Raw genomic sequence first — 16316 nt, forward strand, 5'->3', positions numbered from 1 at the left:
TGCTCCCCAGCCAGGCCCCATGGCTGCACATTTCTGTCCTAGATTTCACATACTACCCTGACAGGGCAGAACCCCCAGCCCTATTCCTTCTTTCTCCCTCCCTCCCTCTTGCTCTCTCCCTTACCTCTCGCTCTCTCCCTTATCTGTCTCCAAGCTGCTCTCCACACTGCCTGGCTGCCATGTGCATGTGTGTGTGTTCTTCCTCAGTGTATGGAAAACCTAGATCCCTGATTTTTGGAAACCAGTTCAAATCTGTAACACAACAGAAGTTCAATGTAAATAAACTGCTTTCAGAATGGCCAAAACTGGTTTTAAGATAAACCTGGATGGATGTGGTATCAGACTTAACTGATTTAGGTTAAATTGGTTTATTGAAGTTCTGTCCCAGATTCCCTCCAGATTCAAGTTAACTTACAGCCCCCCAGCATCCCAGAATGCCATGCACCCCGCCTACAACCCTCCCCTTGCAGAGTGGGCAGGCTACACTTAGCCCAAGCTGTCTGCTCCAACCAAGCAGGGAGGCATGCTCTAGTGCCCCCCATCTTCTGGCATGAGCCACTACAAGCATGTGGCTGCATTTCTGAAATCAAAAGTAAACCTCTGTTCACTTGCTTGTGAGTTCAGTCTACACAGCTTAGACTCACCTGCAGAAACTGAATCGATTCAGCCTTGGGCTTTTTGACTCTCTGTACTTTGCCCTTCTGATTCAGCTTAGTGCAGAGGACAGACTCCAAACTTCCATCAGTAAAGAGCAGTCTTATATTTTCTGATCTCTTTCCCTTAGCAGAGGTGGGACAGGAGATTTCCATATAGCAGCATTCTTTGGGTCCCATTTAACTTTTGGTTGTATGGTCTTCCCAGCCATAGCTATTATTAAACTGAGAAATCTTTACAGGAGAGTATGAATAAAATGCCTGGAATCCTAAGTTATTCTCAGACAAGAACAAGGTGAGAGCTGTTAGGACATGAGTCTAAATAGCACTAGTGTAGTGTAAAGGTAATTTGAGAGAAGTCAGTTGATTGTCACCAGTGTAATGATAAAAGAGCATAATCAACCCCTCCAGTAGTTTTACTGTGCTGGAAACTATGTAAAAATATTGTTCATACATTCTACATTTTATATATATGAAGATGTTAGTGCTTCAGTTCCCCAGGAGATTTTAAAATTGAAACAAACACTTTATTCCTAAGTAGCCTATAGGATGTGTAAAGAATACACTATGCACACTACCTTAGGGAATTTCTACTCACAACTGAATCCAGTCAAGCTAATGTGGTCCACCATGTCTTGGATGGGTATTGTAGATAGAACGCTGCACATTGGAATTCTGTTCCATATAGGTTAGAATAATTACCAGGTTTGTAATTTTAAGTAGTGAACTGAGCAGTGTAACTCAATTCTGTCACCTGCTTGTTCTCGTCTTTCCAAAGAAATGGAGCATGTAGTGGAGTGTTTTTGCTTTGGCAAGGAGATATTCTTTTTTTTTAATAAATATGTATTTGGAGTTGGAAGTATCCAACACTTTGTAGAACCAGGCGCTAAATGCTATTTCTTACTCACTGTTTTCAAAGCACTATTATATGAGAAGAGATGCTGAGGATGGTTTTAAAATATTGCTGTGGCTTTGCATGGACAAGATACCTCCAGGTGTTCGTGAAATCAACACATGTACAGCTAGCACCTTGAATACAGTAATTTTCTTTGTGCTGTTGCTGAGACTGTTGCATAGAAATTCTATCCATGTGTAACTACTAGGAATCTACAAAACCCAGTCAATATGTTGCTATATCGGTCAAGCAACAAAATTCTGATTTAGTTCCGAGTTGCTTTTTCCTCATTCAGATGTTTTTCTGAATATTCAGTGTTCATGTATAGAATGTAGCTTATTGCCTGCCTGGTATTATAAGTGACATAATAAGAATCAGGAAAAAGTAATTCAATTAATTTTGATTCATGTAGTGTGTCTGGTATTGCACTTTTTATTTCATCAAACAACAATCTCCAGTAGTTTCTAAGAGTATGGTTCTTCGGCATAAGGAACTTAAAAGCTGTGATGACTAAAAAAAAAGAGAAAATAAGTCAATTGTTTATTTTAATTCTACCTGCATTCCTTAAAATGGATTTCTAATGTTTAAATGCCTTTTTAACCTGTGCATAACAGTTCAGCTGAAACCTTGTCTCTGAGGTTGGCTAGTTTGATGGTTCCTATCTCAGGATTATTTAGTCCACATCCTGAATCCTCTGTCTCAAGTCACTTCCGTCTCCAAATATCTGCTCCATAAGGCCTCAGAGCATGCATAGACCCCTCCAATCAGGAATGCTCTCTGCTAAATATGTGGGGTGACAACTGGAATTATGGAAATGTTTGATCTTATGAAAGACAGTCAATCCTGTCTTAACAACTATTGTTATGTTATAGCAAATCGTCGATCTTCCTTTAACTTCGAATGCCTCCGCAGACAAAGTAGTCAAGATGATATAACGCTCTCTCCTACTTTCCACCACCGCACTGCTTTACCACTGCATTTAATGCAACAACAGGTAAATCAAGTATCTTAATTAATTAATACTAAGTTGAAACACTTCAACATGACTATTCTATCTTGGGCTTTGTGGTTATTTGAAAATTCAATCAGTAAGCCATACATGTGGACTCTACATCTCCAAACACCACCTTGCTCTTGGAAGCAATGCTCCCAATCCTGTCCCATCCAAAATGGCATTTCAGATATGTTGTACTATCCAATACCAATCAAAGACAGTTTTATTTGGGACACTATAAAAACATTTTGTTCTTGCTGTAATATGCTCACAGTAAAATAGAGAACCTAAGGGAGACTGTCAAGTTCTGGGGCTTGCTTCATGTGAGGGTTGTTAATACAAGATTTGATTGGAATAACTGCCATGGGAATATGGCTATCCCACAGCCCCTTCAGAGCCTTCTTCTTCTGCAACAGTGTCCTTTATTGCACAAGCACTGTAGGGTACTATTCACTTTACTTTCAAAGCAGTAAAGCACTCTTTTTTGTCTTTCAGTCTGTGATCAGGGTTGTTTGGGTTTTCCGTTCTAACCAATAATTTAAAATGAAGCACGCTGAAAAATGTAAATGTTTGCAGGAAAATGCCATATGATAGGTGAGCATTGCAAAAGCAGCATTGTTTCTACAAAGCCTCAAGGGCCAAATGCTGTTATGAGTTATACATCTAGTAGCATGAGCGCTAAGAGCAGAAGCAGGCACAATGTGGATATGGCCACTTTCTAGGCCTTGGGGCTTACTAGGACAAATGGTTCACTACAGAGCTGTAAATCAAACTCCCATTAGCTACAGTGAGTTTGCCTTGAGTAAAACCGAATAAAGGTCCCATGGATTAGCTCTTTAGTTCTCATTCAATTGCAAGATTGTATTTGCTGTAGCATAAAAAAATTCAGTAGTAATATATTATGTAATTATTATATACTACGATACAAGGTAGCACCAATAAAAGGTATCACCCTAAGAAATCCTTGCCTCTTCCGTAAGTTCTGCACCATCACGGCTACGTCACTCTTACACCACTATAAAAATTGGAGAATGTACTGGTTGCATGTAGTGATTGTCTTGCAACTCGTGGCAGGTCAGGATTGATGCATGCTTAAGCTGCATATAACACTTCTTTTGGCTTGTAACATTTTCTGGTGGATACATACTACTGTTTGTAATTTAAAATGACTACACATTAGACTACTAATATATAAATCTGAGAATTTGTAAGTGCATTAATATCTGTATCCTTAAATGTGTAGTAGTAGATGGTTACCAGTAATATACTAAGGTGGTGCAGACTGTCTGGAATAATTAAAAATATATATATATTGGGAATGAGTATATTACTCCTCACCTTGGCTCCCTCCTAAAACTGTAGCTCATCGTGGTGGATGTAGTTTTTCTGGACTTTAGGAAGGCCTTTGACACTGTCTCTCAACCCATTCTCATTAAAAAATTAGGTGACTGTGGCGTCGAAGCCTACATAGTTAGATGGGTTGAAAATTGGCTAGAGGGCTGCACCCAGACAGTGGTGGTGGACAGGTCATTTTTGATCTGGAAGGATGTGGGCAGTGGGGTCCCCTAGGGCTCAGTCCTCGGGCCTGCACTGTTCAACATCTTCATCAGCGACTTGGACAAGGGGGTGAAAAGCACCCTGTTCAAATTCGTGGATGACACCAAGACGTGGGGAGAAGTGGGCATGCTGGAGGAGAGGGACAGGCTGCAACTAGATTATAGACAGGTTACGGGGTGGGTGCATGAGAACAGGATGGGATTCAGTACTGACAAATGCAAGGTGATGCACCTGGGGAGGAAGAACCAGCACCATACCTACGGGCTGGGGAACTCCCTTCTTGTCAGTGCAGAGGCAGAAAAGGATCTTGGAGTCATCACTGATGCCAGGATGAACATGGGCCGGCAGTGTGGGGATGCAGTCAGGAAGGCCAACCGCACCTTGTCATGCATCCATAGACACATCTCAAGCAGGTCCAAGGAGGTGATCCTCCCCCTCTATGCGACACTGGTCAGGCCACAGCTGGAGTACTGCGTCCAGTTCTGGGCGCTGCATGTCAGGAGGGATGTGGCCAGCATCAAGAGGGTCCAGAGAAGGGCCACTTGCAGGGGGCAGCAAGACAGGCCCTACGAGGAGAGGCTATGGGACCTAAACTTGTTCAGCCTCCACAAGAGAAGGCTGAGAGGGGATTTGGTGGCTGTCTAGAAACTGGCCAAGGGGGACCAGAAGGCCACAGGAGAGTCCCTGTTCCACCGAGCACTACTGGGAGCAATGAGGAATAATGGCCATAAGTTGACTGAGAGTAGCTTTAGGCTAGATATCAGGAGGTGCTACTTCATTGTCAGGGTGGCTAGGATCTGGAACCAATTTCCAAGGGAAGTGGTGCTTGCTTCTACCCTGGGGATCTTCAAAAGGAGGCTAGACAGTCACCTTGCCGGGGTCATTGGACCCCAGTACTCTTTCCTGCCCATGGCAGGGGGTCGGACTTGATGATCTGCTTAGGTCCCTTCTGACCCTACCAACTATGAAACTATGAAACTATTTGCATAAATTTGCCATAACTGCTTGCATCTGGTGTTACTTTCCCAAATGCTAGTTAGTTAAAGCTTCATTCTGTACTCTGATTGAACTTCAATAAGCTTTATATTACCACAAGATCTTAATTCAGATCAACTAATGTAGTTTTGTTTTGTATCATGAGATGAACTCTGAGTGGCCTGAGTCTCACTGCTCTGACAGCATGGTGGAAGGCCCAGAGGTTTTGTCAGCTGGACAAGCTCTTGCAGTCATCCAAATGGTGCTATCTGGGCAGGTCCCCTTGAAGCTAGTATGCAAGACCTTTAACGACTATTTTAAGCTTCAAGCTAACCTCTCCTTATGCTGTTGTAGCAGCAAGAATTGGTGTCAATATTTGGTTTATCTAACCTGTTGAATATATTAAGCAAATATTAGGCAGATATTCTAAAAGTGACTTATGGAGATATCAGTTTGTGGTGTGACTGCAAATGCAACTACTTAACTTCCTCCTTTTCTTCTACACTGTTGAGTGCTACAAAAGATGTCTCTCTTCATAGCAGCTGTCTAAATGTTTGGATTGGATTTAAATGAGGAATAAACCTGCTGGGGATTATTTGAGGCCCACTAACTATTAAACCTCTTCCTTTTACCAGGTCATGGCTGTTGCAGGTCTGGATTCCAGTAAAGCACATAAGCATTCACCAAGTCGTTCAACACGTTCCTGGGCCACCCCACCAGCCACCCCTCCCAACAGGGACCGTACTCCATATTACACCCCGCTCATCCAAGTTGACAGGGCTGAATCTACAGAACACATGAATGGCAGCCTGCCTTCTTTGCACAGGAGCTCCTGGTACACAGATGATCCCGATATCTCCTACCGAACATTCACACCAGTCAGTTTAACCATACCTAATGACTTTAGGCATAAACAGAGTGACAAACAAAGAAGTGCAGACAGCTTGGTAGAAGCAGTAAGTACTACATAAATCCTTAAAAGTAGCCATGAGTGTCTTGTCTGTTCAGTTTTGTGTTCATTTTGCAGTATCCATGACCAAATGCATCCTAAATTACAGCCAACATATACTGGATTTTATATATTTCACTGGAAATGCTAGATTTCAGATTAAAACTTCCACATGGTGTTTAGATAAGGCAGGTGTTAAGGGAAACAAAACCTTGAAATCAAAAAGCTCCACTGAATACTGAGCTGAGGGTCTAGTCCTAGAATGTGTGGCAGGGAGAAAGCAGGCTGAAAACCTGGGAAGTTGTATATTAACGATGTATCAGTAATAAAATAAAAAAGATGGGAGCATTTAAACTGTGAGCAGTTTAAAGTATGTGGTTCAAAACAAAGTTTCACAGGTAACACAAAATGCTTAGGATCACATAATGTCCTGCCTTTTTATAATGGCATAAAGGCAAGGAATGGTACCTGGAGCCCTCTGGGCAGCTCTGTGGAGGGCTTAAGCCTTTCACAGTCCTTGCACTGACCTGAAAGCACAAGGACCTTGCAAATGGGGATGACGGGTGAAGTAAGCTGATGAAAATGAAGTGCTTCCTGAAGGGGCATCTCAGTAGCTTCTTTGCATATGCTCTCAGGAGTACAAGGAATAATTTAATTTTCAAAGATGTGAAGGCAAAGTGGTCTCTATAGCTGCTAAGTATTTTAATTCTCTCAGCTGTAAAAATGTAGTATTCTTGCTTTATCAGTTCTGCTGCCACTTACAATTTTCAGGTCCTTGCTTCCAGCTGTCATTTCCCTTCCATAACTGTGGGTTAGACGACACTTTAAATCTTTAAGTTCTTTGCTGACAATATCACCAATAGAATGCTTTTGTATTTCCAGAAGTGTCTTGATCACCACCTTCATTTTTTAGCCCACTGTTCAGACCACAACCCAAAGAATTTTACTATCATCTAAATAAACCAGCTTCTACTTATATTCTGTTTTCTGTTTATCAAAGGCGTAAATCTCCCAAGGAGAATTTCAATGTTATGCATTACCAGTTACACGTTTAGAAAACTTTAAAACTCTGGCCAGAACCATTTGAGTGTTGGACACTTAAGTTCTTTACATTGTTGCTCTCATTGCTGCAGGTATTCAGCATAGAGTTCCATGGATTTTGCCCTTGAGTGATCTGGGAGGAATATGAGGCTTTCTATTTATTTACTGATGATTTATTATTCAAAATGTGAACTGAACACTTCTCCATTTCTGTTTCAGGTACTTATATCTGAAGGCCTTGGGCGATATGCAAAGGACCCTAAATTTGTTTCAGCAACAAAACACGAGATTGCTGATGCTTGTGACATGACTATTGATGAGATGGAAAGTGCAGCAAGTAACCTTCTCAATGGAAACATTAGCAATGGGACCAATGGGGATATGTTTCCCATTTTAAGTAGGCAAGATTATGAACTTCAAGACTTTGGTCCGGGTTATAGTGATGAAGAACCGGACACTGGTAGATATGAAGAGGACTTAGCTGATGAAATGATATGCATTACAACTTTATAGTATTTAGCAAGGAGAAAATGATTTCAATAACAGAAAAAGTGCCTCATAGTTCAAAGATGCTAGGCACTAGTTGGAAGTAATAATGAAACTAGTTTTGTACAAGTGATGTCACACCTCAAGGAAGCCATAATTTATTTATTAGTGTCTCTAGGTTGTTGAAATGTGATCAAAGCTTCAGTCTGTCAAGTACTTTTCCACAGAATCTTCAGTTCCTTTGCAGGAATAGGGTTATGTCAAACCAGATTCTGACAATCCCATTTTCAGAGGGCTAGAGAAGGATTTTGAGGTGTAATATCTTGCCTGTCTTTTACTCTTGTGCTACTGTCCTTCATAGTGAAGCAGAAGTTTGTCAAAGCAGTGTCAGTAAAAGTCCAGCACAAAAATATGTGGAGAAGATGACCATGTGAGACAGGTGATGACAATCAGAAGCGTCATTACCTCTGCATTCAATAGCATATCAAATATTCACAGCATATCCATTTTGATTTTGTTTTCAAACTTGCCTCCTGGTTTTGTTTGGTTTTTTTACTATTATTCTAAGATACAATGTGTCATGCTCTACCTGTTAGAGATCATTAAAAAAAAGAAACCAGAAAACCTTTCTGTCATATGTAACACCAGTTTACATAGGAAAATATCATTCAGATAGTCTGTTTTATGACTGTCATGTTAAGGGCAAAATATACTGGAATAATTGCATTCTTACTAATGCACTTGCAACCAGGTTAAAGTAGAATTAGATAAGATAGTTTGTTTAAAAATTATATAGTAGAAATTATTGTAAATGAATTGTAATATACAATAATTTGTATTTGTAAAGAGATGTTCTATATTTTGTAATTATTGTACCGTAATTGAACTGCAGCAATATTTATGGACCCTAATTATTGTAATTCTCCACAGAATTCTAGATATAAGTATTTTTACTTGGATTATATAGTTCTATAGGATAAATATTTAAATAGAGCCACCTTCTCAATGTAAATCTCTTTTTTGGATATAATGTCAAGTTTTAAAGGAAACTTGACAACACACAGATTTTTTTAAAAAAATATTTTGAGTCGATACAAATCTCTCTTTACGTAAGGGATGCACAGTTGACTATTTGCAGTCTTATACATGAAAAGTTAAAAATGAACTTATTTTAAAATTTGTGATTGACAATAAACTGTGATTTTATCTTTTAATAACCCCACAAAATAGATCATACTGATTTTGAAAATTGGTGAGACCATACCAAGGTACTATTAACCTTGTGACAATTATTAATTTTAACAAAAATGATGATTTTAACTAAGTTGCTTGCCTCAGTATATAGCATTTGGTTTGGAAATAACTTTGCAGCTGGATTAAAATCTTGCTGAATCCCTTGTATGTGTCACTTCTCATAATGAAAAATCTAATCAAGTGACTCTACGGAATCAAAAGATTCCTGAGAAGCTAAATAGTACTTTGTTGCCTCTACCCTTTCTGCTGGTCTACTTAAAGGATTTATTTTTATGCAATCAAAAGAGGGCTTAGATATTGTTCACAATGCAGTAAAAACCCTGATACAAATTTTTGAAACTAGTACAGCTTGGAAAAAAAAAATAAAAATCTCAAAATCTGTTTATTTTCTTAACACTGGATAAAATTGACTTGTTGCTGACAAGTTGTCTTATCAGGATTTACCTGCACTTCACAAGATAGGTAGCAATTCAATTCACATTTTTAAAATGTGATGTTTAAAACCTGTCAATAAACAATTTGTACATAATGTCAATTTCCTATGGATACCTTACAGACCTCCTCTGGAATCATTCTTATTCAAATGCCAGGATAATAACTTAAGTATTTGTAAATTATTTCTTGACCTACATCATTTTGTATTAAAGCAAATGCAAAATGTTCTTCAGAATAAAACTGTGTAATAATTTTATTATACTTTGGACTCCTTTCCATGAATGGCATTTCTAAAAGTTAAATTCTTAGTGCAGTGTTTGGAGGGAAAGTCCATCCTTTCATTTGGAAAATATGATCCTTAGTCCAGAGTACTGACGTCCTTAACTTCCTTTATATGAGTGCTCTTCTGCATAAAAAAATTCCAGCTACTTAATGCTGAACAGGAGATTTGTGTATAATGGGACACATTAACAAACCTGGAAAAAATATATTTAAAAAAACCTATTCTGTAATGAATAAGACATTTTTAACTCAATTGTCCCTTACAGACTATCAGTTTGAGTCTTGCATATATGCCACTTCAGACTAGGATTTGCCGAGCTGGTTGTTTAGCATTAATCACTATAAGTGTTTTCCTAGCTTACAAAAAACAGAACACTTTGAAAGTCTACAAAATAATAGTTCCAGCTCAGATGAGATTAGCATAAAAGTGGCAGTGGAGATTTTCTAAATTGGGAAGCATATAATCGTGAAGCTGTAGAGACTTCAGTTGGATTAAAAGACCACCTTTAACGTCAGAAAATAGACACAAAAATTAATTACTGCTTTTGAAATATTTCACTTAAATCTCCTTGCTATAGTGATTCTTCATAAGAGATTCCAAATGCTATAGATGCCATAAGTTACATTTCTAAAACTAAGGCCCCAGTCCTACAATAGAATATCCCCAACTCTTACACTTGCAAAGAGACTAACCGACTTCCTTAGGACTTTATGCACACAACTCACTTAAAATATATCCCCTTATTTAGAGCAGATTCATTTTTTTACAAGAAAATACAGACTTTTAAAAATTATAGTTTAAAAATGGGTTATAATGGTCAATACTTCACTATTACAACAATAGAGCAGGGGTGGAAATGTGTTACAGAATAAAGATGCATAGAACTTTCTACTTAGCAGTAATACTGTAAGTCAGTACAAGTGTCTGTTTAATGTCTACCCTTTAAAATCTTGTGATTTGCATTCAGTAATTCCTTTAATTATGGAAAATAACAGCAATAGATTGCCCTATTTAAGCACATCTGCCACGTTTGTAGGTCACTCTATGTATACTTTTCCACTCATACTGACCTATTAATAAAGCATCCAGTCATTAATAGCTGTTGGAACACACATGGTCAAATACAATTTTTCCTAAGGATAATATCATCCACAATTTGCACAGTATATTTTGGGAGTCAAAAGACAAGAGACCCATCATTCAAAAATTGCTTGGATCATCTAAGATGTGCCTGGTTTTCATCAATAATAACTCTTCATTTTAAATGTATTTTTGTAATAAAGTTTGTAAATGAATTAATTCTTCTGCAAGTTTAGGTTTTCTGTAAGTAAGTTTTACAACCTGACCCATTTGAGTGACCTTTCAGAAACTTTGAAGACAGGAAAAAGGCAGTTTTACAAATACTGCTAACTTCCTATGTTTTTAAAAACAATCTTTCACGCTGAAACAAACATTATATGGGAAAATCCATACAAAAAGTATACTTAAGGCCAATCTTTGTTTTATTCCATTTTGCTATTCCAAATATCTGTTGTTGAATAAATATCTCCTCTAGCTTGATCATCAGGGAGTTCAGTTCATGTCTGAGAGAGAGCAGAGAAAAATCTACTGCCAAGGAAATGACAGGGATCTCATTAGCACAGACCAAGTAAAGGCTCCAGTAGATAAAAACAATGAGCAAACTCCTATATGGCACACAGAACCAGTAAGATGCTGGCATACCAAGAATAGTAAAAATCCCAGCTCAAACAACTGTTGTTAACTGTATTAGTATCCTGAAGACTCTTAGGAAGGTTTCTGCTGCTCACTTTAGGGAAAAGTGCAAACAGATGGACTTGTAGTATCATTTGTATTACAACCAAATGGGCGCATGTACACATGTCACTAGGGCGACGTTGTTACTGCACCCTGATTTAGTACTTCCTATACCAGGAAGCACATCGCTATGATGACATAGCTGCTGGTCAAGCACAGACGCCCACAGATGCTACAGCAACGTAGCATCAATGAAAAGAAAATTTTTATACAAGAGTCTAAGAAGCTGGATTTTCTGGACCCACCAGAAAATGCTTGCTGTAACTCAAAGTGAGGTTAAGGTAATTTTAAACATGCTTCTGCATCCTCCCACTCTTGGGGTGGTGGGCTCCAGCCTAGTCATACCATATTTGAACATCTTGCATGAACTGCCAACAGCCCCCTGAAGATGTCTCAAGATAAGAACCACTTAATCTGGAGCCCACAAAACTGGAAAAGGGGTAGCACAGGAGCCACCACTGCCACCTGAGGATTTGGTTCAATGGACAGAATTCTCAAGGAACCGATCCACTGCTGTACACCTGGTTTGAATCACAGAAATGACATAACTCAGTCCTAGCCCTCTGAAGATGAGGGCCTAAATTAATAAAATAACTGCAGCTTCACAACACTTAGAGTAAGTATGGATAAGGGAAAAAAAGAAAGGAAAATAACCTAAGATGTGTGTGTATATCCACAGCTTCAGGGAAAGAGTTGAAAGAATCGTGAAAACTAATTGTGATAGCATTATGCAGCAATGCGTTCATAAAAATGACAGTTGCAGCTGTGCATACTAACTTAACTTTGCCATTTCCTGACCTGTAATTACTCAACACAATGTAGGATGGAACTGTGTATGGTCATAATTACAGAATGATATAGCCTGATAGTCTTCTGCAGTTACATAAACAACAATTCCTGCCTTGTATGCCAAAAATGCAAGCCTGGCATATACTACGCTATTAATCTTCAAATAAAAGGACTTCCACCAACACACAGCTTCTTAAAAATGTTTTGTACATCAACTGCAGAGTATTGTGACAAGTCTGTCCAAAACACAGTACTCTTTATATCTTGGTACTGGTTACTCTAAATGCTATTAAGATACCTACTTCATGTCTTTAACTTGAAAATCCTGAATGCAGCAGTGCCAAGTGAAGATATTACACAATCAAAGGCACAAAGGACATAATTCATCTCTACACAGGCACAGTTGCTTCAAATGGGTTGACTTAAAAGCACAGTAGATCATCTATTACCTTAAATATTATTGTTGCTTTCCTCATTGCAAAAGAACACATCATACAGAAAGGGTTATCTGACTCCTGGAACGGTATCCATTGCTGTCATCTTCTCCCTTCAGTATCCCTGTTTACTCTTTATGCAGTTATTCTGACAAATCATGTCCTTTCCTCAGTTAACAACAGGGCTCCACCATCTCTGCTTTGCAGCACCACTAGGTAGGAATGAATATCTGTCTAAAACATCTGCAGTTATCCCTCTAGCCAACTTTTGAGTCAGCAGGTTTTATAACCTAATCAAATGGTTTAAAATTCCATTTTTCTGGAATAAACTTATCCCTCTTTTCACTGGAACTCCTAAGCAGGCTGTTGGGAAGTTATTTACTTGCAGCTCCCAAGTTCTGCATTAACTGTCCTTTCATATATTTCTAATGTCTGCTTTCTGCTGAACTACTATTAGAATGTTCTCTTACTGCATGTAATAGGCATGTTTTTCCTTCACAGGCTGATAACAGTCTCTGACTTATGCTAACGCTATTTTTGTGATGTCTAAACCACAGGAGCCTTTGCTTTAAAATTTGACTCTACTTGCATTTGTAAGATTTCCTTTAATTCACAGAATAAATCCAAATACCTCTGCAGCTCAGTTCTTCATTTTTTTTATAACAGCACAGGAGTCTTTATCCTAGGTGTTTTATAGTATATACATTACAGCAGAATTTAAATGTATATACTTATATGTAATATTTCAACAGACCACTTTGCTGTTACAGATGTGTGCGTGTGGATCTACACACACATACATTCCTCTTGTGCACACAGAGGGATATAGATAGATATATCCTGGTTTAATAACCAAAATTAATTCTGAATGCTTCACATTTTAGTCTGATTATGCAAATTAAAGCACTAATATGAAAAATATTCCAAGGATTGTAATGGTAATAAGGATGGATTATGCAAAAGATGATGCACATTTTTCTTTATCATAAACATCAAGCAAAGTATTGGGAAATATAAAATCGGATTCAAATAACTTTTTAAAATGTACTGAATCATTGATACATACAGCTAAAAGTGACCCCAGGAGATAATCTATCTTAGCTCCCCTGCATGAGGCAGGATACTTTATACCTAGATTATTGTTGACAGATATTCGTTACGCTTTTAGCAGTATAAATTATCGGAAACTGGTCCATACTCGTTTGGCATGAAAACCTGGCCTAAACCCATAACAGAGAAGTTCAGCACCCAGACTGGTTTAAAAAAGTCAGGACCTGGTCTTAGATTTGTGCCTTTCCCATACAAAGGGTGAATGTGTGTTCTGTTTGCTACTGATCTAAACTATGCCATGTACAGAACACTGCTTAACTTAGATCGATTCTACCTCAGGCTTTTTGAATGTCAGTACCTAGCCCTAATGCACAACTATAGAACTGAGACTGCACCCATTTTCTAAAGCAACACTTCCTGTCAGAAGTGTGGGAATTTTTCCTCAGCAAAAACTTCAGGATCAGCTCCTAACTATAAATTATAGCCTGACTTCCTTTCTCAGCTACTACCCGTGAGGGGCGAAAGCGACTGTAATTTCCACTGGTTTGATCTTGATTTGACTTTTTTAGTCTATCACACGTCACTAGGCAGTGGCTCAAGAAAGTTTCCTTGACAGGTTTCTGTTTAAAAAAAAAAAAAATTCTCGGGGGGGAGGGGGAATCAGAACAAATTAGATCAAAACCCAAGAGCCAAGATACCTTTATTCTTTTATAAAGGTAAATGAGCCAGAAATCTTCAAATTAACTGAGCAAATGAATATAGAGTTGATCTGGGAAGAGGTCTCTCTCTAAATTAACTTGGAACTTTATTTAATAAACCAATTCTTTGGAACTCAAGACTTTGGAAGTCTCTTTGCCACCTAAGCTAAAATCCATGCCCTTCTATGACTTTATTCATATGAACACAAGCCAAAAAAGGTTAAATTGTGAATTGATTGCTGTTAAGCTAATTCCAAAAAATAGAATGTTTCTAAAAGTTGCCCTTATATATATTTTTAAACTATCAACTCCATTTTTACATTTATTATAGAGGCTCTGAAGTATGCCGTAGTTGTCAAATATATATGTCCTCTTTTTCTTTTTAATTATACCATTATGTTAATACTTATGCCCCCATTTAGTACAATTCCACCTTCATGTTGAAACAGTGATCGTACCCTATATGACTCTACCCACATTACTACAAAAGATTACATGAGATAAAATAAATTGCACGTACACTGACAGCTGTGGTGAAATTTGTTGGTATGGGGTACTGCTCTCCTTGCTTCGTGCTGATGTACCTTACTCCAATAAACAGATAACACTTACTTCACATGCTAGGCTTATGGCCTGACTGAACCTTCCTTCCTCAACTTCCTTGCTCTCTAAATTGTCAAGGATCAAAAGCAATTCTGGGCGTTTTACTGTCCTCTGCAAAATGGTTGATATCTACCCTTTCCATCCCATGCTAAGCCACAAAGGTACTGAAAATCTAGCTGTTCCCCCATGATTGGCTGTTTCAAATGGTAGAATTGCCCCTTGTCAGAATAACTGTCATTAAAAGCAGGTCATTTACACAAATTTTAAATAAATGAATAGTTTCCGTGCACATATTGATTTAAAAAGTATGTATTCAAAACTAGTCAGAAAGTTAGTGAATTAATACCCTCCGTATTTTTTTTTCTTTTTTTTCAATAGCAAATTTATTCTGTTGGAGAAGTCTAAGGTAAAATTCGCATGTATGAGTAAAAAAACACAGAAAATAAACGGTGGGCATATTGTTTAGTGCTGAGTTTCCAAATTGTGATGTTTATATACAGGAACATCTTTCTCATGAAGTGAAGGGAGCCCTTTAATTATATCAGCAGCCTTCTCTGCAATCATGATGGTTGGTGCATTCAAATTCCCACTGATAATACTAGGCATTATGGAGGCATCTACAACTCTCAAGTTTTCAATCCCAATTACTTTAGTCTGGGGATCAACTACAGCACAAGTATCAGAGGGCTGCCCCATTTTACACGTGCAAGAAGGATGATACGCACTATCAGCCTTCTGCCTTATGAAAGTGTCTATTTCTTCATCAGACTGTATGTTGCTACCTGGCTGAATTTCAGGACCACGAAATTTTTCAAAAGCTTTTTGTGCAAAAATCTCTCTGGACAACTTGACACACTGACGAAATTCCCAGGCATCTGTTTCTGCATAGAGAGAAATCAAAATGACTGTAAATACAGAAACATGTTGCAACACTTCCCTGCACATAACAAAAGCCAAATTGCGTCATATTAGTACAAGGCAGAACGCCAAGCTGAGAAAAGGAAAAATCCATGCACAATATAAGGGCTCAGTCCTGTTAAGAAAAGAGCAAACAACCTTTTTTCTCAGACTCAGGTATGTGTCCTCAGTATGGACTAAGTTGTCACTTGTCCTGTGCACCTAAGCAGGGGAGCAGTGAGAAAAAGCCCCCCTCTCCTCCTCATTCCTCTGCACAGGCTACCTGGATGCTCCTCAGTCTGAGCTTGGGGTGGCAAGCAATGTTCATGGTGGCTACCACTCACCCTCCCTACAGGGAACAAGCAAGAATTATGACTCAATTTGACTAATTTTTCGCGGGAAAGGAACCATCTTTTTGCCTTGTGCTGATACAGTGCCTAGTATGATGGGATTCGGGTAGATGGTACTACCACAGTATACACACTTACTGTAAGCAACAGGCAGCTAG

At 38.5% G+C, this 16316-nt stretch overlaps 2 protein-coding genes across 3 annotated transcripts in view; one reads left to right on the top strand and one right to left on the bottom strand.

The window, feature by feature from the left end:
- CACNA1D (calcium voltage-gated channel subunit alpha1 D) overlaps positions 1–9500 on the top strand; it is a 432804-nt gene extending 423304 nt beyond the window's left edge. The window contains exons 47-49 of the mRNA XM_090022496.1: positions 2421–2542; positions 5710–6030; positions 7284–9500. Coding sequence (XP_089878622.1) covers positions 2421–2542; positions 5710–6030; positions 7284–7577 — 737 coding nt within the window. The 3' untranslated portion in view covers positions 7578–9500. The remainder of the gene's footprint in view (positions 1–2420; positions 2543–5709; positions 6031–7283) is intronic.
- Positions 9501–15204: 5704 nt separating this feature from the next.
- The window catches only part of CHDH (choline dehydrogenase), a 29323-nt gene continuing 28211 nt past the window's right edge, over positions 15205–16316 (bottom strand). For both annotated transcript variants that reach the window (XM_090022499.1, XM_090022498.1), the window contains exon 9: positions 15205–15792. In XM_090022499.1, coding sequence (XP_089878625.1) covers positions 15374–15792 — 419 coding nt within the window. In that variant the 3' untranslated portion in view covers positions 15205–15373. The remainder of the gene's footprint in view (positions 15793–16316) is intronic.

Source organism: Crocodylus siamensis, chromosome 11, assembly GCF_052110815.1.
Source record: "Crocodylus siamensis isolate JL-2025a chromosome 11, ASM5211081v1, whole genome shotgun sequence".
NCBI classification, from domain to species: Eukaryota; Metazoa; Chordata; order Crocodylia; family Crocodylidae; genus Crocodylus; species Crocodylus siamensis.